We start from the raw sequence: 24,914 nt of genomic DNA on the forward strand, positions 1-24,914 counted from the left end.
GTAGTGGTATAATTGTTGGTGCTCTGATTGAGCGTGCTAGAAACCCTAGGGTTGGCATCTCCCGTCATGGCCTGTACCTCCGCCCCTCAACCCTCTCGCTCGCCCTCTCCTTCTGCCCGAGACCCTTCATCTTCCTCCCCATCGCGGCAAGATCTTGAAAATCTTCCTTCCCCCTCTGTTTCTGACGAATCTCAAACTGCACCCCCTCCTTCTCCACCTAAGAAAAAAGGGAAGAAGACCCCCCAACCCCCCAAAAGTGTTCCTCCATCCCGTCTTAGTGTCGCGGAGGTGGAAAAATTGAGAAGCAAATGTAGGCGTCCTGCAGGTTTAAAGTTCGAGGCCTTCTCTAAGGATTCAACGCCTCCCGAGAAACTTCACCATCACAAGTTGATAGTCGTTTGGAAAGCCCAGATAGAGGCTGGTTTGAGGCTCCCTCCCCCCACCTTGCTGGTTGACGTTTGTAATTACTTTCACATCCCCTTTTTTCAAGTCGCTCCTTCTGCTATTCGGAGGTTATATGCCTTCCATGTTTTGTGCCGGGCTAACGGTGTTGGGGACACCGCCAAGCTATTTTGTCAGACCCAGACCCTTCGCATGCAGGGCAGTCCCCTGTATAGTTTTGCCTCTCACCCTAAATATCCTACTACTTTTCTTTCCTCCCTGAATTCCTTGGATAAGGGCTTCCTGAAATATTATTGTTATGTGCGCACCCTTTTCGGCAACTGGCGCGATTATCGTGCTTCGGAGCTGGAATGGCATACAAGTCGCACTACTTATAAACCAGCCTCTCCCGAAGTCCCTTCTACCCGTGACCAGAGTATTATAGCTCACCTTAATGCTATGAATAAGGCCCAGCCTCTAGACTGTAGGTACCTGGCCGAGAACAATTCCTCTCTGGCATATAATGGTCTGTTTCCCCTGTATCCAGCGAGATCAATAGGTAAAAAATATACATTAGAAAACACATTAGCTTTTGTTACCCTGCTTTTAATGATGTGAAATTTTGGTTTGCAGATATGTCTTGGAGATCGAAATGTGGGGACAATTTGCCTGACACCCCTTCTCTTGCTGGCAGCGGAGCACATGGCCCAAGCGGTTCTGCTTCCGGAACAAGTCCCTCGGAGCAGCCTGCTGGGTCCGAACTGATTCCCATTCCCCCTGTAGTTGAAATCCCAGAGGGGAATGTGGAAGCCTCGCGCCCTTTTGATGCGGAGGAAGTTGATACGGGGGCTCTTGTTCACAGAGGTAGGCACTCCAGTGCTGGTGATGCCGCTGGCACCCGTGAAGAGGATATCCAAGTCGTGGATATTACCGATGAGGTTCCTTCACCTGATTCGGCTCCCGATGCCACCCTTGCTGATCTTACGAAGAAGAGGAAGAGAGGTTCCCTGATCTCTGTGGGTGAGAAGGAGAGACAGGAGGGCCTAAAAAAGGCTGGCAAGTCCTCAGAGCCAGCGAGGAGGTCTGCTGGTGGTGTGAAGATTCTCCCTCCTGCTGGGGACAAGGGCAAAGGGCCAGCGAAGAAGTCAGCTGGTGGTTCCAAGGTTCTCCCCTCTGCCGGTGGAAAGGGTAAGGGCAAAGTTGTGGTGCCCTCGGCTGCTGAGTCAGAGGATCTTGTTCCTGGGCCCATTTCGAGTTTATCGGGTAAGGAATTAGTTAATGCGCTGCTAGCTCGTGTCCACTCGGAGGACCAGGAGAAAGTGGAGAATTTGTCTCGGGCGTCTCTGGCTACTCAGCTATGCCAGCTGGCTCTTCAGGTACCCTGCATATTATATCTTTGCCATAAAAAATTCGAGTTACTAACCTCTCTATTGTTCTGTTGGGCCCCCTTCTGTTTGCTTGCAGGTAGAGTCACGGTTATGGGGTGCCGTTAAGTGCATCCATGACTATGATATGGCAGAGAAGGAAAGAGAAAAAGAGCAGGTAGAGGTCGCCAAGCGCGATGATGTTGTTGCTGGAGTTGTGGAGCGCTTGAGCAAGGCTGAGGCGGAGGTTGTTGAGTTGAAAGCTAAATTAGCTCAGGTGGAGGTGGAGAGAGCGTCCTTGGCCTCCGAATTGTCGAGGGCCACAAAAGAGGGCCATGAATGCCTGGCCAGGTTCAAAGCTGGTTATGAAAGAGACTACGAGGAAGCCAGGCGGGGCTGGAAAAGGATACTTGTGGAAGCTCAGAACCGCGCGTTCGTCCTGGGGGCTCGAGATCAACGCCTGGAGTATTTCTTGTCTCCGCGGGGTCAACATTTCCTGGGGTTGATGCTGGAAGGCACTCTGGAGGCTTTCAAAAAGACTCCCGAATACTTGGAGGATTTTGGACCCCTCTTTGCTTATGTGATAGAGCAAACAGCTTCCAAGGCATTGGAGATGGCGGGGGCCACCCCAGATCAACTTGCCACTTTGAATTTCAGAGCCCTGATGGATAACCTCCAGGATGAGGAGATAAATAAGCGGATGGGGATCCCTGCGCATTCTCCAGAGAAGCCAGAGTGGTGGTACCCAGTACTAGAGAAAGCCATTCCCTATTTTTCTCTTGGGATTGGATCTGACTCGCTGCCCTCTACTCCCGCGTATGCACCTGCGTTCTCTGCTTCCTTGGCGCGCTTTGTGAACCGGCTGCGGGATCCTTCTGGCGAGAGCTCCCGAACATTTTCCCAATTCGGCCTGGAGCCTCCCCTGCCCTCTGACTTAGCGGCTTCTGTCTTCACCGACTCTGCCTCTTCCCCCGCTGCGGTGGGACAGCTGTTCGACCTGTACCAAAATGAGGATCTGTATGTGCAGGAGGCTGCAAAGTTGTTGGATTTGGGAGTTCGTCTTCCTCAAGTGAAGGAAACTGGCCTGTTGCCCGTGTTCACAGAGAAAGCCGTTTCTGGCCATGCTTCTGCCAGTGGTGTTCCTCCCCCAATTTCATCTGCCTCTGCTCCTGTCTCCTCTGCTGCTGCTCAAGCTGCTTCTGTTCCTCCCTCTTGATGTTCCCCCTTTTTCTCCTGACTTTATCAAAAGGAAAATTTTGTAACTCTTTAATTTGTACCAACTGAACACTTACCGCCGGTTTTTGATGTACATCTTTGCTTCTTGGGCATGCTTTAATGAAATTTCATTCCCATGTCCGCTTCTTTCGTCTCTGTTATTTGTGTTGTTTTCGCTGCTTGTTGAGGTGGGACTTATATTTCCGTCTTTCCCCTATTGATTTGAGTTGACTTGTTATGATTGTTGTTGATGCTTCTCTGATCCCCTCCCTTGGAGTTGCTTTAATTTCTGCTATGAGGATTCCATTGACTCTTCTAGCGAGAATTTTGATGACCCCTCTGGTGAGGATTGTGATGACTCCTCTGTCGAGGATTGTGGTGACTCCTCTGTCGAGGATGGTGATGACTCCTCTGTCGAGGATGGTGATGACTCCTCTGTCGAGGATGGTGATGACTCCTCTGGCGAGGATAGTGATGACTCCTCTGGGAAGGATTTCACCGCCTCCTCTGACGAGGATTTGGTTGATTCTTCTGGAAAAGATTTTACCGCCTCCTCTGACGAGGATTTAATTGATTCTTCTGGAAAGGATTTCACCGCCTCCTCTGACGAGGATTTGGTTGATTTCTTTGCTGGCGATTTCGTGCTTCCCATCCAAGCTGCTTCCCATCCGCGCTGCTTCCCATCCAAGCTGCTTCCCATTCAAGCTTGAGCACTCTGCGCGGAGCATGGAAGACCCGGAGGGTGCAACCAACTTTCGCGGCTTACGATTAAATAGTAACCCTCTGCGTGGAGCATGGAAGGCCCGGGTGGCACGACCAACTTTCACGGCTTACGATTAAATAGTAACCCTCTGCGTGGAGCATGGAAGGCCCGGCTGGCACGACCAACTTTCACGGCTTACGATTAAATAGTAACCCTCTGCGTGGAGCATGGAAGGCCCGGGTGGCACGACCAACTTTCACGGCTTATGATTAAATAGTAACCCCCTGCACGGAGCATGGAAAACCCGGGGGGTGCGACCAGCTTTCGTGACTTACGGTTAAGGACAACCTCTGCGCGGAGCATGGAGGACCCGGGGGGCGTAACCAACTTTCGCGGCTTACGATTATGTGCCACCTCTGCGCGGAGCATGGAAGGCCCGGATGGCACGACCAACTTTCGCGGCTTACGATTGAAAGAACACCCTGCACGGAGCGTGGAAAACCCGGGGGGTGCGACCAGCTTTCGTGGCTTACGGTTAAAGCAACCTCTGCGCGGAGCATGGAAAACCCGGGGGGTGCAACCAACTTTCGCGGCTTATGATTAAGTGCTATCTCTGCGCGGAGCATGGAGGGCCCGGGCGGCACAACCAACTTTCGCGGCTTACGATTGACAGGAACACCCTGCACGGAGCATGGAAAACCCGGGGGGTGTGACCAACTTTCGTGGCTTACGGTTAAAGCAACCTCTGCGCGGAGCATGGAAAACCCGGGGGGTGCAACCAACTTTCGCGGCTTATGATTAAGTGCTATCTCTGCGCGGAGCATGGAGGGCCCGGGCGGCACAACCAACTTTCGCGGCTTACGATTGACAGGAACACCCTGCACGGAGCATGGAAAACCCGGGGGGTGTGACCAACTTTCGTGGCTTACGGTTAAAGCAACCTCTGCGTGGAGCATGGAAAACCCGGGGGGTGCAACCAACTTTCGCGGCTTACGATTAAGTGCTATCTCTGCGCGGAGCATGGAAGGCCCGAATGGCACGACCAACTTTCGCGGCTTACGATTGACAGGAACACCCTGCACGGAGCATGGAAAACCCGGGGGTGTGACCAACTTTCGTGGCTTACGGTTAAAGCAACCTCTGCGCGGAGCATGGAAAACCCGGGGGGTGCAACCAACTTTCGCGGCTTATGATTAAGTGTTATCTCTGCGCGGAGCATGGAGGGCCCGGGCGGCACAACCAACTTTCGCGGCTTACGATTGTCAGCAACCTCTGTTCTGGTTGAGCATGACCCCTCTGCTCTGGTGGAGCGTAATTCCTCTGGTTTGCCCTAGTCTTGCTGAGAAGCAATTTTTGAATTTAAAAATTGGGACCTACGGGTATACACCCTACTCCCCCTTCTGGTGACATGTGCAATACTCTGTTATGAACATGTTGGCCCAATTATTTCTTACTCCCTTCTCCGGCCCATAAGCTCATGCGGGCCCATTACCCCTTAGCCCATTTCTTAAGCCCAGTATCGCCTCTATATATATCCTCTTCCGATCCTTCAAACCCTGGATCTGTTGATGTTTTGCCTCCCTAGATCGGTTGTAAGGCACTCAAGTAAGGGAATTTCCCCTCTAAACACTCACATCCCTGAGGGCTCCGCCTTTTCCCCTGTGCTTCTGGTGTAGATCTCTAACTTTGTGGTTGTAACGAGTGGAGTTCCCTTGCTTGAGTGTTTTATAACCAGGCTTCTCAGATCTAGACGTTGATTTCCCAGATCTGGGCGTTGGGTTTCCGGATCTGAGCGTTGGTTCCTCAGATCTGGCCTTTGGTTTGTTCCTCCTCTGTATTCTTTCTTTTTGGCATTTTGACTTGTTGTTTTTCTTGGTATTCTGCAGACACAAAGTGGAGTTGAAGTAGATCTGAGAGGTGAGCGTGTCCCAGCCACGAAGAAGAACTCGGAGTGTTGGATCATGGAAGAAGAGACGTCCATCCCTGATGCTTGTTTTCCCTTTGACCTGCTAAGAAGCAGTTTTTGTATTTGTTTCTCCCTTGTCCTGCTAAGAAGCAGTTTGCATTTTGAATTTAAAAATTGAGGATTATGGGTATACACCCTACTCCCCCCTCTGGTGACATGTGCAGTGCTCTGCACGAACATGTTAAGTAGCATATGTAATGTAAGAAAACAATAATTGAAATAAACAAACACAACACCAGGGAATTCCCTAGAACCACATATCTGTTTTATTGATATTATGGCCCCGGACCTCGTTAAAACCCCTGTGGGGAAAAAGAGTATCCGGTCTACAAGTGATTACTCCTGCTAAGAAGCAGTTATACATAGAACTTTTTGAGTGTGTTTATATTCCATGGTCTGGGTAGAGCTCTGCCGTCTGAATCCGACAATATGTACGCACCGCCTCCCAAAACCTCTGTGACGATGTATGGCCCTTCCCAATTGGCTTCGAACTTACCCACCGCCTTTAATGCATCAGCTCGCTTGAGAACCAAATCTCCCTTCGACAATTTCCTCACTCTGACCCGTTTGTCATATCCCGCTTTGATAATGCCTTTGTACTTGGCCGCTCTGACACGGGCTTCCTCCCTCTGTGCCTCCACCAAGTCCAGCTCTGCTCGGCGGAGCTCCTCATTGTGCTCAGTGTCATACGTGGTAATCCGGTATGATTCTAGTCGTGCCTCTGCTGGTATCACCGCATTGGATCCATACACCAGTGTGAATGGTGCCTCCCCTGTCGCCGTTTTTGGACTAGTTCGGTAAGCCCAAAGAACGGTATCCAGCTCCTCCACCCACTTCCCTCTGCTCTGATTTAGCCTCTTCTTGATGCCCTCACATATGGTCCTATTAGCCAATTCCACTTGTCCATTTGCCTGTGGATGAGCCACCGAGACAAACCGCTGTGTGATATCCATTCGATCGCAGAAGTCCGCAACCCGTTGCCCTGTAAATTGAGTCCCATTATCAGACACGATGATGCGTGGCACTCCGAATCTGCAACAGATATTCCTCCAGATAAAACGTTCCACTGTAACTTCATCGATCTTGCTCACGGCCTCAGCTTCGACCCATTTGGAAAAATAGTCCACTGCCACAATGAGAAAGCATTTCCCTCCAGGTGCTGTAGGCAGCTTCCCTACTATATCAATGCCCCATTTATCAAACGGACAAGCAGCGTACATTACACCCATGGGCTCCCCTGGTATGTTGATTTTCCCGGCATGCCGCTGGCAAGCTTCACACTTGCGGACAAACTCTCTGGCTTCCTGGTTGATGTGAGGCCAATAAAAACCTGCCCGAATGATCTTGCGTACAAGGTCTCGAAATCCGGTGTGCCCGCCGCAGCAACCTGCATGAATCTCTTTCAGAGCAAAGTTAGCTTCCTCTGGCGATAAACATTTTAGCAGAGGTTGAGTAAAAGATCTTTTGAAGAGTTGATCATTGATTAGGCAATAATTTTCATAGCGGGCCCTTTGGTTGGATTCTTTGCTTAGACGTTCCCCTGTCTTCAGAAAGTGTATAATCGGAGCCCGCCAATCATCTCTGATCTCTACCGAGAACACCTGCGAAGTTTCCATCTCTCTGGTATCACAGAGTAAAATAATCTCGTCGCTCCAAGTTTGCTCTACTGCGCTAGCCATGCGCGCCAGTAGGTCGGCTTTCGTGTTCTCCTCCCGAGAAATCTGTTCGAGCTTAAACTCCATGAATTTTTCTTTCATTTCGCTAATTTTGGTATGGTACGCATTCATCCTCTGATCCTTGACACTGTAACTTCCCGAGAATTGTTGTGCAACCAACTGGGAGTCTGTCTTTATAATGACACACTCAGCTTTAAGCTCTGACAAGATGTGAGCTCCTCTGACCACGGCCTCATATTCTGCTTCATTGTTAGATAACCGACAAGTGAATTTGATGGCGAACTGGTATGTCCCATAACCTGGTGAAGTGATATAAACTCCAATCCCACATCCTTCTTTCGTCACGGACCCATCCACAAAGGCCACCCAAAACTCTGGTATAGGACGTCGAGTTGTTTCTTGTATGAAGTCTGCCAATGCTTGTGCTTTGATTGCTGTTCTCGGCTCATATTCGACATCATACTCCCCTAATTCCACGGCCCACTTGACCATTCTTCCAGACAAATCCGGGCGCCCCAAAACTTGCTTGAAGGGAAGAGACGTGCGTACTATCACTCGGTGTGAAAGGAAATAGGGCCTCAATTTTCTGGCCGTGACTATGACTGCCAGAGCAGCCTTCTCAATCTCTGTGTAATTCTGTTCAGGCCCTTGTATGATTCTGCTGACAAAATAGATAGGTCTCTGATGACTTCCCTCCTCTCTGATTAGCACAGAGCTGATTGACTCCTCCCCCATAGCTATGTATAAATACAACGTTTCTCCCGGGACCGGCGTGGTCAGGGTTGGGAGTTTCGCTAGGTATACTTTAAGATCCTCAAACGCCGCGCGGCATTCCTCTGTCCACAGAAACTTGGTTCCCTTCCTCAACACTTTGAAAAACGGCATGCTTCGCTCTGCCGATCGCGATATAAATCTGCTCAAAGCAGTGATACGCCCATTCAGAGTCTGCACCTCCTTGATTCCTCTGGGTGGTGTCATTTCTAAAATAGCTTTGACCTTGTCGGCGTTGACCTCAATCCCTGCTGGCGTGACTTTATACCCCAAGAATTTCCCTGTGGTGACCCCAAAAGTGCACTTGGCTGGGTTCAACATGAGTCTGTGATCTCTGACTACTGTGAAGATTTCTTCCAGATCCGACACATGGTCCTCTGCCCTGTTACTCCGTACGAGCATATCGTCTACGTATACTGAGATATTCTTAGCAAGCTGTTCTTTGAAAATTTTCTCCATCATCCGCTGATATGTGGCTCCTGCATTCTTCAGACCGAACGGCATACTCTTCCACCCATATACGCCACAACAGACGGCAAAGGCCGTTTTGGCGATGTCTCCCCTGTTCATCTTTACCTGATGATACCCTTGGTACGCATCCATCATGGATAATAAGGCACATCCTGAAGTGGAGTCCACCAATTGGTCAATCCTCGGCAGAGGATAGTGGTCCTTCGGGCAAGCAGCGTTTAAATCTCGGAAGTCCACACACATCCTCCAGGTGTTTGTTTTCTTGGGTACCATTACTGCGTTTGAGATCCACTCTGGGTATTGCACTTCCACAATATGCCCAGCTTTCAATAGTTCATAGACCTGCTCTCTGATGGCAGCGTCCTTTTCAGCCCCAAAATTCCTTGTCCGTTGCTTTACCGGCTTGACCTTAGGGTCCACGTTGAGGCAATGCTCCGCCAACCCTCTATCGATTCCCTTCAAATCTGCGGTGCTGAAAGCGAACACATCCGCATTTCGTCGGAGACAACCAATGAGCTCTTCTCTGACTTGATCACTCATGGCCGATCCAATCTTAGTCTGGAAACCCTCTTTCCCTGGAAATAACTCTATCATATTGCAAACATCGCTAGTGGATACCAGCGCGGTTTTCTCTGTGGAGTCTCTGTCTTTTAATAAATCCGCCAACTCTTGGCGCTCCTCTGCTGGGGCATGCACCTCGCCTACTTTCCCCCTCTTCCGGGCGTTCGACCCCTCTGTCCATCTTTCCCTTTTTTGCCCCGCTGACTGTGTGAGCATTTGCACGTGGCATGCTTTTGATGTCGTCTGATCGCCACAAACTTCTCCCACTCTTCCACCCTCGATTGGAAACTTCATTTTTAGGTGAAACAAAGAGATAACCGCCCTGAACGCCGTCAAGGCGGGCCGGCCGAGTATGACATTGTACGAGGGTTTAGGCATATCCACCACTAAGAAACGTACCATCCTTGTTTTGTTGCCCGCCACTGTACTGCCAAGAATCAACGGCAGCTCTACATACCCCAGGGGCATGACCATCTCTCCTCCAAACCCAAACAGAGGAGCATTTGTCGGCTCAACATGAGCGTTAATTCCCATATTTTGGAGACATTCCTTGTACAAGATGTTTACAGCGTTGCCCGAATCCACGAAAATACGGTGAATAATGCAGCCGGCAATGTCCGCCGTGATGACCAGCGCATCATCATGCGGATACATTAATGTGCGTATATCCTCTGCTCCAAAAGTGATTGCCGGCTCCTCTGCCGCGCTGGTGACTTCCATGACCCTTTTAGGATAATACCCTGTTTTGACTGCTCTGACGACTTGCTTTTTAGCCCTATTTGATGTGGGCATCCCGTTCTCCCCGCAAATCATGTGAACTTCCCGTCTGTATGGGGGGGGAGGAAGAGCTTGTCTGTCTGCCCCTTCTCTGCGATTATCCTGGTTGTCATCGAGCCTGCGATCTCTGTTGTTGTTCCCCTGCTCTCGTCGCTGATCCCGGTTATTTCTTTGATCCCTCTGATCTCTCTGATCCCTCTGATCCCGCTGATCTCTCTGATCAGTCCTCCTCTGACCTTCATTTCCCCTGTCAATGAAGTGGTCGAGACATCCCTGGCGCACCAATAACTCCAATTGGTGCTTAAGGTGTCCACAATATTTCGTGTAATGCCCGAAGGAATTGTGATATTCACACAACTTATTGTTAGGCCCTTCCTGCGGCGGCCCAGTCCGGTAGGTCCCCGGTGCCCTAAAGAACGGCTGATCCTTTATCAGATGAAAAATTTCTTCTTGTGGTTTAATCAAGGGCGTGTATTCGGTAAACCGCGTTACTTCATTCACTGTGCGCTGTTGATTAGATGGCATTCCTCCCTGGGGTGGGAGTACCCTAGGAGGCAACCCTCTGAATGGGGCCCTATCCTGATGTCTCTGTCTTTCGGGTGCTTCCTCAGCTTTCTTGACCCTGTGTTTCTCATTTTCCACCTTCCTCGCCATTTTGGCGTCCTCCAACTGTAGATAACCCGGCAGCCTTGCCATGATGTCATCAAAATCCCTTGCTGGTCGAATTTGTAATTCGTCAAAAAAGATCCCTGGCCTGAGTCCTCTGACATAGGCGCAGTTTTTAATTTGCGATTCTGCCTCTGGCACCTCCAGAGCGGCAAGGTTAAACCTTGTTGTGTACTCCCGAAGCGTTTCTCCCTGCTCCTGCTTAATATCCATCAGCGAAAGGGCTGACTTCCCTACCCTCCGTGAACTCGCGAACTGACGCAAAAAACGAGTCTGTAATTCTTCGAAAGAGTGAATGGAATTTGGGGGCAGCGTCCCAAACCATAACTGAGCTGGTCCAGTAAGGGTAGTGGAGAAGATCCGGCACTTGATGCCCTCCGTGTACATGTGCAACGTAACCAACCCTTCAAACCGATTGAGGTGTACCTCCGGATCGGTAGTGCCATCGTAATCCAGTGAGATGGGCTTGTAGCTTCTAGGTAAGGCATCTGCCAAAATATCGTCCGAGAAAGGACTGCGGTTGTTGATCGGGTGGAACCTCGATGTCTTAGCTCTCTTGTCCCCCTTATGCCTCCCATGTTCCCTTCTGTCCCTAGGTACTTCATGAGCTTGGCGCTTGTGGAATCTATATTCATGTCTGCCAGAGGAATACTCCGGCTCTCTTTCCTCTGACCTCTCTGTGTAGCGCGATTTTTCCGATCGATGGGACTTCTCCACCCGGTGCGATTTTCCTGACCTTTGTTCCCTGTCCTCCCTTCGGGATTTCTCCCTCAGTGATTCCTCCAGATCCTGGAGTTGATGTTTCAGCTGAGACACTTGGTTTTTTAGCCGAGCTTTCTCCCTCGGTCTCTCTTCCTCGAACACCAAAGAGACGGATTGACTATCAGACTCGTCAACCCTCTCCTTTCTCACAACACTGTTGAGTCTGACCCGGCTCCCCTCTGGTCTTCTTTCCACTTCCCTGTCAGTCGGGTCCCCTTGCACTTCCAGAGGCATCGCAGCTTGTTTGTTGATTGCTAAAGTGTTTACCTCTTGAGCAGCGGGAGGTGGGGCCTCAGTGCCCTGCAGAGTAGCCGTTCCCACCAGTGGAGCTACAGTGGGAACAGTGGATAACATGGGAGTTCCTAGTGCCTGACGCACAGCGGAGTAGTGAAGCAGCGCCATCATCTGTTCCATCGACCCAAACGTGATCTGTCCCGCTCCAGACGCGGGAGTTAAGCATGGCATGTCAGATCCTGGAGTCACCAGAGCAGATCTCTGGAGACTTGCATTCAACCCTGTCAACGGAGTGGCGGGGATAGCCTGAAACCCTGGTGGGGCAGTGAAGGTAGCATTGCCCTGTAGGCCAGGGAACAGTGAAGGTGGCACCTCAGTGGTGAGAGCAGCGGAGTCGAACTCCCTTTCTAGGTTGCGGTGAGCATCTGATGATCCCATGGTACCTACACATAAACAAAGTGAGAAACCATTCTAACGACGAAAGAATAAACCCCTTATTACCGATTGGAGTCCCAATGTAAGAAATCCAATAAGAAATCCCGGCTTCCGGTGCAGAGACCGTTAAAAAATTCCCTTCCAAGTAATTCTACACTCGGGGAAATAAACCCAGAGTATAGATTGAGAAAACAGAGCCCTCAATAAAACTTCAACAGACGCAAAATACCCAGAGATAAATACAAGCAGAGCTACCACCAGAAGATATGTTAGCACGATTGCATTAAACATGATAAGAAAAGGAATTATGTAAGAGACCAAGCTAATAATACGAAGATTAGTCAAGGAAAACATGGAGAATCATGAATAATCGTTTCCCATAAGTGAAGATCATTCACAAAACAATAATATGAATCTCACCAAAACAAAGACCAAGTGTTAATTATCATATTATTGAGGTAAAGCCCTTGCATCAACGACAATAAATACCCATAAAATCGAAGGTGAGCCACAAAAACCCACATATTCATAGCAAAAACCCCCAATGTATCAGGAACAGAGCATAACTTCCCATTCAACCAACGAAATCGAAGATCAACCACGAAAAACATGGAAAACGCCCATGAACCCCCTCCCTTAAACGAAAAACGTCTATAAGCCCCCGGCATAGAACTAACGTAACAAAAACAGATTATCACCCCCGATTCAGCGATATAAAGCGAGGATTAGTCACCAAAACATAGGAAGTAACGGTAATTATCAATTGCAAACAAAGAATACCCACGGATTAGCAACGCGAACCCGAGCACAACAGAAGCAAAGTATTAATCGGCGTATTATCGATGCAGACCCACGAATTAACAGTAATAACCACGCGCTTTACCAAAAACAGGATAAAACACGAAGATCGCCCACAACTATCGCATCAGTATGCACAACAACCACATACAAACAACATAAACCCAAAATATTGGGGATCCGTAAGGAAACGACAAACACAATCGGAACAGAACACCCGATTTACGATTTCCTCATGCAAAACATTAGATCGGTGAAGAAAACCTCAATTCTACAAGAGAACCCCTTATTCGCAGATAATTACACCAAACAAACGGTAAATAAACGTAAATTTCCCCTAATTCATGTTTTACGCCCGTCGCCACCTTTCCCCATGCACCCAAAACACACATCAACGCAGAGCTCAGCAGATTAACCACATATTAAACCAGAAAATGCCATTAAACGATTAAACATAGCTGGATATCCAGATTATTCGGACCAGTCGGTGCCAACGCCCGCAAATCCGATTGAATTCACAGATCTGCGTACGCCGACGACCGTAATCTCACGTCTTAATTCAGTAGCTTTCCCACAGACGGCGCCAGTTGGTGTTTACGGAACCAACACCTAAATCTATAAAAGGAAACATAAAATTCTACCTAGTCGAGAAGGCTGGAAAGAGTAAAAATAGCTGATCGGAAACCTTGCACGAGAAAGAAAACCACTATTGTATTCGAAAATATGAGAGAGCGTGAAAAATAATACACGAGCTCGGGCCCTATTTATAGATTTACAAGCAGAGGGGTAAAATAGTAAAAACATCTTCGGTGCATGCGTCCTGCGTGGTGGAAGGGTACGCTGGTAATTTCGATAATATGCGGGAGACCTTCCCGCGCGTTTATTGGCTCCTCTGATGGAAATGTCTTCTCTGGCGAAGGCGTCTTCTCTGGTGATGTTGACATCTCTGGCATGAAGGACTCCTCTGGTAAACACGTCTTCTCTGGCAAGGGCGTCTCCTCTGGCGGTAACGACTTCTCTGGCATGAAGGACTCCTCTGACGTGGATGACTTCTCTGATGGAGTTGACTTCTCTGATGACGATGACTTCCCTGACGATGGTGACTTTTCCGGCGCGGATGACTCCTCTGGAGAAGAGGGCTCCTCTGTCAAGAATGACTTCTCTGGTGCGGATGACTCCTCTGGCTAGAGTCATTCCTCTGATGGATGAAATCCTTCTGGTAAAAATGGTTCTTCTGACCCGTACGGCTCCTCTGATGAGAGTGATTCCTCTGATTTGTACTCTCTCCCTACTCTGCATATATTGCTCCTCACCAAATTCTGCTACCCTTCCTCACGCATATCGATGCAATGCCCAAGTAATGGTGGACACACATGGTATTTTTAAAATTATATGAGGATAGTTTTGGTATTAAATAATATAATCCAACATAATCCTATGGATATCAAACACAATATAGGATTAAGTAGCCATGATATCAAACACTCATGAAATAGTATAAATCCACACTAATCCACACTAATTTTTCAAGATAATTTTAATCCTAATCAATCCTAAACTGCAAATCAAACGGCCCCTAAGTATAGAGATAGTGTGTATTGATTTTTGCGGAAAGGGTTTGCTCACTAGCCTCACTTGCCAGCAATACAAAATTCCGAAATTCTCCCAAACTTAATTTGGACCGAAACATCCTTAAATTTGAAGAGTTAAAATAAGATAATTGATTTTTGAGGTAGTCTTGCCGGGTTGACCCGTACCCAGATTCTGATCCATATTTTGATTCAAATCTACATCCTAACTCAAATCGTGTAAATGATGTTCTTTGGTTATACAAATGACATTGCCTGTAATTAACACTATTCCATTATATAAATGACACTGCCTGTTATTGAGACTATTCTGTTATACTATTCTGTTATACAAATGACACTGCGTATGAATGACACTATGACATTATAAATGACATTGTGTATAATTGACACTGTACAGAAATATAAATGACATTTTCTGTAATTGTTATTATAAGATTGTAAATGACACTATAATATTTTAAATAACACTATAAGATTGAAAATGACACTGTAACGTTTTAAAATGTTACAGTATCATTCATATAATTGAATAGTGTCAATTATAAGCAGTGTTATTTGTATAACCGAATAGTGTCATTTACACGATTTGAGTTAGGATGCGGGTTTGGATTAACATGTGAGTCAGGATTTGGGTATGGATCAACCTGAATGTACATAAGATTTTGTGTTTATTTTTTCTATGTAACTAACATTTGCATCCCGTGCAATGCACGAGAAACGATTTTATGTTTTACTAATACTTATATATATGATACCAACTCAATTATCATATTTATAAATATAATTAAAATTAATTTTAACTGAATATTAAAAAATATAAAAATAAAGAAGAATTCACATTAACAAAATTTGATATTATGAAAAGACAAAAACAAAAATTAAAAATAAAAATAAAATAATTAAAAATAGATTTATTTAAGAAAAATGAGAAAGGATATCGATTTTTTTAAAAAAAATTAAGACAATTGATCAGAAGAACTAAGACAAAAATGTAAGACAATTCAGAAGAACTAAGACAAAAATGAAACAATTATAAATTATTAATCCAGAAATTAATTATAGATTATCAAAAGAAAACAATATTTATGCCACGATTAATTATGAAGCCACAATTAATTATCAACATAAAACAATTCATAATCAAATATTTAATTTGCTGGAAAGAAATAAGACAGAAAATAAGAATATAGAGAAAAAAGAAAAAAAAATATAATTTACAAATAAATCTTCAATTTTATTACATAACTACAAAATTGCCATTTAATTTTGAAATCAATTTAAATTAGGAAGTTAGTAGAGTCAGTTAAAAAGTCAGAGAAGAGTAAATAATAAGAGAACATGTTGTGTTAGGTGCTTCATCAAACACAACGACTCACCATGTGTTCATCCAATGAACACATGCACTGGAAAGAAGAAGCCACCTTTCGTTTTTACTTGAGGGCAAGTCAAAGCACAAGGGCGACGGGTTAACTGTCATGAATGACGAGAGTCGAGAGAGGCAAGAGCATACACACTGCATGCATTGCATATATGACATGTAATTGGAGGTTAGTAGAGTCAGTTAAAAGTTAGAGAAGAGTAAATAAGAAACGAACACATTGTGTAAGGTTTTCATAGGGGAACGATAACAAAACCACACACAATATAATAGTTGAGGAAACAGCTTTTATATGAATTCATATCTCAAATTAGTAATTAAAAACTTTAATTCCTCTATTTCAACTATCTGGCTCTTTTCTGTGCACGCTCACATATTGTGAGGACGTCCACTGAAATCTTCGTGAGTGTGTCATGTTTGAACTGAGAGTAACGATCGATGCTAAGGTTGGAGTGTTATAGTTTGAGGCATACAAGACTTTAATTCCTCTATTTCAACTATCTGGCTCTCTTCTGTGCACGCTCATATATTGTGAGGACGTCTAGTGATCTCCACTGAAATCCTTGTGAGTGGAACTGGGATTAACGATCGATGCAAAGGTTGGGATTTTATAGTTTAAGGCATACGAGATTAGTTGAATGATTGGCTGACTTGTGATGTTCTTGAAAAGAGGAGTGTTTGATGTATGTTTCATCGATTTTGGTTGAGTAATGACGGAAAATTCCAATGGAGAAGATCACCCTAAAAATATGAGTTTCAATTGTTCTTTTTTTGGGGAGGGTTGAAGGAAATGATTTCCAGTTGTTAAAAAATGAAGATTGTGTATTCAAATGTTTATTTTTAGAAGTGGTATTGAAATTGTAAAATGGATCATAATTTTATTTTATAGATATGATATATGATAAATAGAAGTGAGCAAAAAAATTGAAGAGTTGAATTTAAGATTGAAGATTAATGCACCGTATATATGGATTATTAGCTAGAGTGAGTCTCTCTAAACTTTAAAAGATTATTACAGAGATTATATATGTCTGATATAGGAAAACCCAATTTTCGATCATTTGTTTACCTAGGAAAATTTTAGTTGAGACCTCCCCTACGTCAATACAAATTCAATAATGAGCCGCTCAGGTTCAGATTCATATCATATAAGTCACGCTCCTATACATAATCGCGGCAATAAGAAGTTGCCACGTACAATTATTGGTCCAATGAAAATGTGTTAGATCACCAAAATAATTCATAAATTAATGGGCCCATGATTATGTGTTAGATCGTGAAATTTGTTTTGCCCCCTGATAAATATAATGTTTTAGATCTTGAATTGTTTTTCTATTTGAATCTAAACCACGTACGAATCTGATGAATATCAAATGGGTTAGCAACTTAGAAATTCAAGGAACGTGTTTGTACGTAATAACGAGAGCAATAATCAAAACGAATTTTAAGTTTTGTAAAATTGCATCAGTTTAATTTGGACTCTTCAAAATTGATAGTAGAATGTGCATTCTTAGGGGGGTGTATTCGTTGTGGAATTTGATGGATTTCTATGGATTTTAAAAGTCTGGGTGTATTCGTTCAAGACTTTTAAAAGTCTGCAGAAATCTGGGTGTATTCGTTCAAGACTTTTAAAAGTCCATATAAATCTTGGTGTATTCGTTTAAGACTTTTTAAAATCCATACAAATCTAGGTGTATTCGTTATTCCATTGACTTAAAATCCGGAATGATTTTCATGGATTTCATCTAAAAAATACACACGACGAAATCCGGCCAAGAACCACGAGAATTGAAATCCATGAAGTTTTAAGCGAGCGCTGAGTTCCAGCGCCCGCGGCCAAGAAGCCAGCGAGCGCTGGAACTCAACAATCGTTGAGAGTGTCCAGCGAGCGCTGGGTGGAAGCAGATCGCTTCAACTGTAATTGGTGATAGGATCTCTGTAATTATGTAATTATGAAAGAGAAAAAAATGAGACAAGAAGATGGCGATGAGGAGGAGATAAAGACGGTGCAGGAGCAGTGGAGATGGTCCGAACTGCAAGGCGTCGAGCTCGTCGTCTCATCTCACTCCGACACCTCGCCGCCGCCCAACCTCAACAACTCCTACGCTTCATCGTCAGCTGCCAATCCTAACCCGCCGTCAATGGAGCCCCACGGCGGCGGCGAACCGAAAAAAATAGGTTCGCCGCCGCCCTCCGTCGCGTTCCGCGAGCTCTTCCGGTTCGCAGACCGGCTCGATTACGCGCTGATGACAATTGGCACAGTTGGCGCGATCGTTCATGGCAGCTCCTTGCCTCTGTTTCTCCGATTCTTCGCCGATCTCGTTAATTTCTTCGGCTCCAATGCCGATAATGTCGATAAGATGTCGCAGGAGGTGTTGAAGGTGAGTTGCTTTCGAATTATATTTTCGATGGAGATGATTTTTGTTTTATTATTTTTTTCTAGAGAGAGAAAGTGAAGGAGGAGTTACAGTTTTTTGTTGTGTGTTGATGGTTATTTGCAGTATGCATTTTACTTTCTTGTAGTTGGAGCTGCTATTTGGGCATCTTCATGGGCAGGTAACAACTCTATGTCATTTTCAGTAAACCATTTTTTTTTTTTTAATTCAAATTAAGGGTAATTTGAATTCTGTTGCAGAGATATCATGTTGGATGTGGAGTGGAGAGAGACAATCAACAAAGATGAGGATCGAATACTTGGAGGCTGCTTTGAACCAAGACATTCAGTTTTTCGACACCGAGGTTCGCACATCCGACGTCGTTTTCGCCATCAATACCGATGCAGTGATGGTTCAAGACGCCATTAGTGAGAAGGTGGGGGAGATCCCATCTCATAATTTCTCCAATTCTTGACCCATCTTTGTCTCTTCCAAATTGATTTGAGTTGAATTTTGTCTTACATCAGTTGGGGAATTTCTTGTTGAATTTTGTCTTACACCAGTTGGGGAATTTCTTGCATTACATGGCAACGTTTTTGTCTGGATTTGTGGTGGGATTCTCTGCAGTGTGGCAGCTAGCTCTGGTCACTCTTGCTGTAGTTCCTCTCATAGTTGTGATCGGAGCCATTCACACAATCACACTAGCTATGTTCTCTAGCAAAAGCCAAGAAGCTCTGTCACAAGCTGGAAACATTGATAAAGGAGGGTTTCCAGCGCTCGCTGGAACTCAGCGGTCGCTGGGTTTCCAGCGGGTGCTGGGACTCCGCGGGCGCTGGGTTTCTTCTAGCGGGCGCTGGTTCTCCGCGGGCGCTGGTTTCATGGAATTCAATTCCAAAATTATCCCGTAAAGTCTTCGAAAATCAGTGAAAATTGGGGTGAAATCCAACCACGAATTCTTTGAAAGTCGTCTGGAATCTATGTGAATTCCATGGAATTTAAATTCCATGGACTTTTTAAAGTCTGTGGAAATCCACAACGAATACACCCCCCTTAGTCTTACAGTTACTGACTCTCAAAAACCAGCGCCGCTCCATTTTCCTAAATTAGAAAATAGGAAGTGGTGCATACGATATAAGATGAATTTGACACACTTCTTTTGGTGAGTTATGACACACTTCTTTTAACATGAGAGAATTATATTAAATATTTTTATAGCACAAGATTTTTCATGCATTTTACATTTTTACTATATAAGTTTATCCTCGAATGATGTTCTTTTCGAGCTGTAGTGTCTTAATGCTTAGGTTACCTGTCATTCTCAGCCGTACACGTGTCGAACAGCCGACACTCTCGTTCTTTTCGAACTGCAGTGTCTTAATGTTGGTTGCCTGTCAACCACATCCGCACACGTGTCGAACATCCGACACTCTAACGAACTCTCGCACAAACCGCACTCTAACGTGATCACAAAAAACATAAGAAAGGAAAAAGAAAAGATAAGGAATTATATGAAAAGCCACTATATTAACGACGATAGTTTGACAGTCTTCCTCGCTCACAGCTCACTCCATCTCCAATCACTTCATTTATTCGGATTCGCTGCGCCATTTCTCTGAAAAAAATTGCAGTGATTTTATTTTAACGGTAAGTGTTTCCAGTTCCAGCGTTTGTTCCCACGCCACCATGTAATTCTGGGTTCGACCTCATGAATTGAGCCAGAGAAAGTGAAGATGGGTGCGACGTCGTTCGAGGCAATGAGGAGAAGGGTTTCGAAAGGGGCGTGGCTAGGGCTCCAAATGTCGATGGGATTACTGGTGGGTGGGAACCACACCTCCTCCAGGTTCTGCACTCGCTAAATTCTGGGTTTTTGTTACTCTCTTTGGATTTCCTTCTCCTTGAATCTATTCATAATCGTTAGATTTAGAGTCGAATTGATATAAAATCTGGTAATTCCAACTGCTTGAAATGTACTGGAACAAGTTATTGAAATGGCACGTTCTTCGTGGACCGTTGGTGAGGCGTGTGGTGTTGACAGCCTTTGTGCTCGTCTTGCTTCTAATCCTGCTCTGTGTGCTGCAAATGGGCCGCGAGGTTCGCGTAATCTCAAATGGCGACGGATGCAACCTCGCCGGACTCCCCCTCTTCGGAGCTTCTCCGGCGCCGTCGTCGTGCGAGGAGAGAGAGAACTTGACCAAATCCGCTTTCCAAGAGCTGATGGCGAACAACTTCCTGCAATCCGATGCAACAGTGTTGTGCGTGGGGGAGAGATCGGCCGCGGCGGCGCTGGCACTGCGCCATTTGGGATTCTTCAACGCCTTTGCCGCGGAGCGCCGCCCTTTATTCTCCCTTCTGAAGAGGAGATTCGCGTATGTGCTCGATTTTGCCGATCACCGTTTCGATTTCGTGTTCTCGGAGGATCTGGACAGGATCCTCGTGCTGGAGATGGAGCGCGTCCTCCGCCCCGGCGGGACTGGCTCCGTGCTCATTGCTCGCGGGGCCCACTCGGCCGCCGCGCTCTTGAAGAGCTCCGATGTCGTTCGCGTATTCGGCGTCGGAGCCTCCACGATGGTGGTGTTCAAGAAGAGGCTCGACAGTAGTTTCGCCTCATTTGATCACTTCCAGCTTCCAACTACTTGCCCTTGCGTTGAAAACAACAAGCCATTCATGAATCATATCGAGCCTCTCACGGGCAGGAACTCGGGCAAGATCGCTTACCTGCCCGACTCCATGAATATCTCCTCGAGAAACAGACTGATCTACATAAACCTCGGAGCAGGGGAGTACGCGAGGAGCAGCATTGCCAAAATGTCGGAGGCATATTGCTCCGGCCACCATGCCGCGTTCGAGGTTTACATCATTGATCACAAGACCTCCGTCCTCTCGTCCTTTGTCATGGATTCCAGCATCAATTTTGTGTATCATCCGGGCCTCGCCGGAGATGACTACGTTACTGCTGCTCCGGATATAATTAGCTCCGACGAATTCCTTACCGCGCCTGTGGAGGAGCAAGGCTTTGATTTTGTGCCATGGTTTAAGGAAACGGTGTCGGATGGGGATTTTGTTGTGCTCATGATGAAAGCGAACGTGGTGGAGCTGAACATTCTTGTGGAGCTGTTCGAGTCCGGGGCGGTGTGCCATGTGGACGAGGTGTTTCTCCGGTGCTCGGATGCCGCAGACTGCGCGGGGACTGCGTGCAGGGATTGCGTGAATCTTCTCGAGAGTTTGAGGAAGAGTGGTGTTTATGCTCATCGGTGGTTGGGAGATTGAGTGGAATCTATCTACACCATTATCCTCTCATCACTATATATGAATATGAACGTATGTGGTATTGTGTTTGTGTGTTGTTGTGTTAACGTTGAAGAATAAAGTGAGTAGAGATGGTGGAATCTATCTACGCCATTCTCCTCTCAGTATGAATGAATGGTATGTTCTATTGTCGAATGAAAAGATATGTGTTGAGAATTTGATTCTAATTCAAGAATGCAATTTCCCTGTAGAAAGAGGAGGAATCTTTTTGAGTTTCAAAAGTCAAAGAGAGAACAAAGCACACGTGACTGGGATAGCAAATTGTGGTACGTAATTGGGGCGGTACAAAAGTCTATGCCCCGAGCGCGTAAATCATAGTAAAACGTTATGTCATTGTCGTGTTCACATGTAAGATGGCAGGAATAAGACCCATACATAATAAAATTTGATATCATGGCCAAAAACCTATTTCCATCTTCTCAAAAATAAGGGAAGTCCTAAATTTAAACGAATTCTGGACATGTCCTTGCAATGAATTCATTCAATGATTCTATTTACTCCAAAATGAAGGCGAAGCAATGCCTGAAAACAAACCATCACTGATGCAATAACAGAGCAACTACAGGGACAAAAAACCACCAAATACGATCATTCACTTTGTATCAAGAAACGCAGACACGGTTAGCTAGGACGTTCTTTACAAAATTGAAAAGCAATAGATTCAAAGATGAAGAATACTTATGAAAGAAACACAAGACTCTAAGCAAAAGAGACAGTAGAAGAGACTGGTTTTGGTTGCTTATACATTTCACAATACTTTCTGTAGTACCAAAATCGTCACATATTCAGAAGAGGTGGTTAAGAGACATAGTGGTTCCACAAACATCATCGCAAATAAGATTCAAGATTATCAAAAACACAGCCATCTCCCTCATCAACAAGGCTTTGATATGTTTCTGTATTATGCAGTTAATTTTCCGAATCAACAACACAATCTGAATTTGAGAAAGCGGACATACCGAAACCACAATAGGATTCAAAATCTTATAAAACCCAAAGGATGATAAATTTATGCAACAATTGAAAGAGGATAATTCAAACAAATAACAAATTTTGTTAATAAAAAAGATGGGAAACAACCATAACCAAGAATCATGGATGCAGGTGCAGGAAACCTGTTTTCTTATCCTCAGGCTCAGCAACCCATAACAGCACAGTTGTAGACGAAGACACCGGCATGCTCCTTCCCTCCGAGGACTTCCCAATTCAAAGTTCCGTCCCTGACCCCTGACTTGGGACGCCAAACATTCAACGCGATGGACTCACCTTCAGGGCCTCGTTGTCCACCCACAACAAGGAGGGCATCTCCATAGGACTTGAAAGCAAGACCCCAACCATTGGAGGAATCGGCCCTAACCGGAAGTCTACCCAACTCATCCCAAGAGTTCCGTTCCTTGTTATACTTCTTCACCATGTTTGTTAGATATTCAACAGCATAGAGCTGGTTATCAACAACCGCAACAAGAGGAGGTGCTTGAGCAGCCCGGTTAACATTAGGATACATACCCTCGATTTTCCTCCACTTTCTTGACGTGAGATCAAACTCCTCTGCACAAGTTAATGAATCAGTGGGACTGGTCATCCCACCTATCACATAAAACTTATCATCCATGAAGAACCCTGAGCACAACCGACGAGGGGAATGCATGCTTGGCAACATCTCCCATTTACCTGTTAAAGAATCATAAATCTCAGCAGATTTCAACACATTGCCATTCTTGTCACTCCCACCAGCTACAATGGCAATCGAGCCTAGACTACCTGATGCAAAGAGGCAACGGGGACGATTCATTCCTTCACACTTGGACCACTCACGAGTTGTTACACTATACTTCCATATAGCAAATTCAAACAGCTCACGCCCGAAAACTAGCAACTCATTCCCCACCGCTAGAGACTCCTTATCCGCATAGTTAAAGCAGTCATCACAAGGAATCTTCGGCAGTCTCATCCACCTATCTCTGAAGGGATCGAAAGCCTCCCATCCCCTCGGATCACAAACCATATACACCCAATGCTCCACAATCCCCAACTGCCTACGCAACTCATACAGATATCCACTCTTAATAAGTGTATTAAACCTCACATTTAGGCACGATAAGGAGGCATAATCTGATCTACTAGCCCGAGCAAGACAAGTTAATGCAACATCATCGTGCAAACCAGGGAGAAAAGAATCACTTGATCCGAAAAGATGACCATCATCAGCTCTTCCTCTTGATCTTGCTTCAGCTTCATCTCCAGCTGAATAAGCAAGATTCAATAGACTCCCATTAGAAGAAGAAAATATGGGCCTTTTCGCCTTCGGGATTTCACTGTCCATGCTATGACCCTCCATTCCCTCAAAACAAACAACCCAACAAATTCAACAAATACACCTATAACAGCTTTTGCTAGTTTTCTTATTGTCCCTTCAACCTAAGCTCAATCTCCTTCAAAACAACAATACTTCTTCTACACATCCAATCAACTATCAACTTCCCTTATTCATCAACCAAACCCATCAATTTATCTTCTTAGCAATACCTCAAAATGAAAAATCTCCACGCTACACAATCAAAAGCAGCATTTATTGAAACCCCCCAATTGTTAATAACTCCCAAAGCAGGAAAACAAGTATATTAATCCCTAAAAAGTTTCGAACTTTCAGCAACACCAGCGCAATCCCATCCGTATACCCACCGTATTATTCTGATTCGTGCCAAATAAATCAAAACACATGCAAGCAATAAGCTTTTCAGACCTAAAAAAACAAATTAATTATAAAAGGAGCCAGCGATTCGGATCCAAACCGCGCCTCGGGGCTTAATTGGATCTCCTGAGACGGAGCGGCGTCATCCCGGCAGGTAGACGTCAGGGTCGCCGTAATATTTTTCCGCTGTCAAGAAACAGGTAGGTTTCAATCGGATACGAAGAGAACAAGAAGGTTCAGCGCCGGCTAGCATCGCCGCCGGAAACGGTTGGGGTACAGAGAGAGAGAGAGAGCTGCGAGAGTTAAGAGAGAGAAATGAAGGCTGAATATTTATATTTTTTTTCTAAAAAAAGAAGGTTATTTGCAAATTTTAGGTCCCTAATTACGACCATTTCTTAATTTCCATTTTACCGGTCAACCTTTTCGGTTTTTTCACTTTTGTCAACGCGGTCATTCGTGCCGTGAAGTTTCAGCTCGTCTCCTTAACTTTTTTCTTTTTTTCTCTGAAAAAAGGAATGAAAAAGCTTAATTGTTATACAATGATACAATGATGCAACGTGTACTTTGATGGATAAATTTATTCATGAAAAATGATGGATAACAAAAATTTATGTATTGAAATGTCTCATTTCTTTTCCAACATTTGACACAAGAGCATTTTTCCTTTCTTATTTTCATTTCAAGGGTGAATAATATTATCACTTCAAGCGTTCAACCTTAAATTAATAGCATGATTAAGTTTCTCCATCTTTTATTTGAGAATTTGTAGTATGGATTTTAAATTGATAAAG

The 24,914-nt window shown here is 45.3% G+C and overlaps 4 protein-coding genes across 4 annotated transcripts; 3 read left to right on the plus strand and 1 right to left on the minus strand.

Annotated features, from left to right (window-relative positions):
• The first annotated feature begins 594 nt into the window (after positions 1 to 594).
• Positions 595 to 3,101, plus strand: LOC130998018 (uncharacterized). The gene is made up of 3 exons (XM_057923456.1): positions 595 to 611; positions 1,076 to 1,757; positions 1,846 to 3,101. The coding sequence occupies exons 1-3, from the start codon at positions 595 to 597 to the stop codon at positions 2,959 to 2,961; spliced, it is 1,815 nt and encodes a 604-aa protein (XP_057779439.1). The 3' UTR covers positions 2,962 to 3,101.
• A 14,616-nt stretch (positions 3,102 to 17,717) lies between these two features.
• Positions 17,718 to 20,043, plus strand: LOC130998019 (ABC transporter B family member 1-like). The gene is made up of 5 exons (XM_057923457.1): positions 17,718 to 18,131; positions 18,252 to 18,306; positions 18,386 to 18,561; positions 18,653 to 18,891; positions 19,845 to 20,043. The coding sequence occupies exons 1-5, from the start codon at positions 17,718 to 17,720 to the stop codon at positions 20,041 to 20,043; spliced, it is 1,083 nt and encodes a 360-aa protein (XP_057779440.1).
• Positions 19,679 to 24,483, minus strand: LOC131000657 (F-box/kelch-repeat protein At5g60570-like). Its single transcript, XM_057926677.1, has one exon. It carries the CDS (start codon positions 23,767 to 23,769, stop codon positions 22,567 to 22,569), a length of 1,203 nt encoding a protein of 400 aa, XP_057782660.1. The 5' UTR covers positions 23,770 to 24,483; the 3' UTR covers positions 19,679 to 22,566.
• LOC130998020 (uncharacterized) lies at positions 20,091 to 21,392 on the plus strand. Its single transcript, XM_057923458.1, has one exon. It carries the CDS (start codon positions 20,091 to 20,093, stop codon positions 21,390 to 21,392), a length of 1,302 nt encoding a protein of 433 aa, XP_057779441.1.
• Positions 24,484 to 24,914: the final 431 nt, after the last annotated feature.

Source organism: Salvia miltiorrhiza, chromosome 8 (assembly GCF_028751815.1).
Source record: "Salvia miltiorrhiza cultivar Shanhuang (shh) chromosome 8, IMPLAD_Smil_shh, whole genome shotgun sequence".
In the NCBI taxonomy this organism is placed as follows: domain Eukaryota; kingdom Viridiplantae; phylum Streptophyta; class Magnoliopsida; order Lamiales; family Lamiaceae; genus Salvia; species Salvia miltiorrhiza.

What these genes read in the sequence shown, in the direction of transcription:
- LOC130998018 (XM_057923456.1), top strand. An exon ending in TATGCCAGCTGGCTCTTCAG is followed by an intron (nt 1,758 to 1,845) that starts GTACCCTGCATA and finishes GTTTGCTTGCAG; the next exon opens with GTAGAGTCACGGTTATGGGG.
- LOC130998019 (XM_057923457.1), top strand. Translation starts at nt 17,718, where the DNA reads ATGAGACAAGAAGATGGCGATGAGGAGGAGATAAAGACGGTGCAGGAG. An exon ending in TGTCGCAGGAGGTGTTGAAG is followed by an intron (nt 18,132 to 18,251) that starts GTGAGTTGCTTT and finishes GGTTATTTGCAG; the next exon opens with TATGCATTTTACTTTCTTGT. An exon ending in TTGGGCATCTTCATGGGCAG is followed by an intron (nt 18,307 to 18,385) that starts GTAACAACTCTA and finishes ATTCTGTTGCAG; the next exon opens with AGATATCATGTTGGATGTGG.
- LOC130998020 (XM_057923458.1), top strand. Translation starts at nt 20,091, where the DNA reads ATGTACTGGAACAAGTTATTGAAATGGCACGTTCTTCGTGGACCGTTG.
- LOC131000657 (XM_057926677.1), bottom strand. Translation starts at nt 23,769, where the DNA reads ATGGAGGGTCATAGCATGGACAGTGAAATCCCGAAGGCGAAAAGGCCC.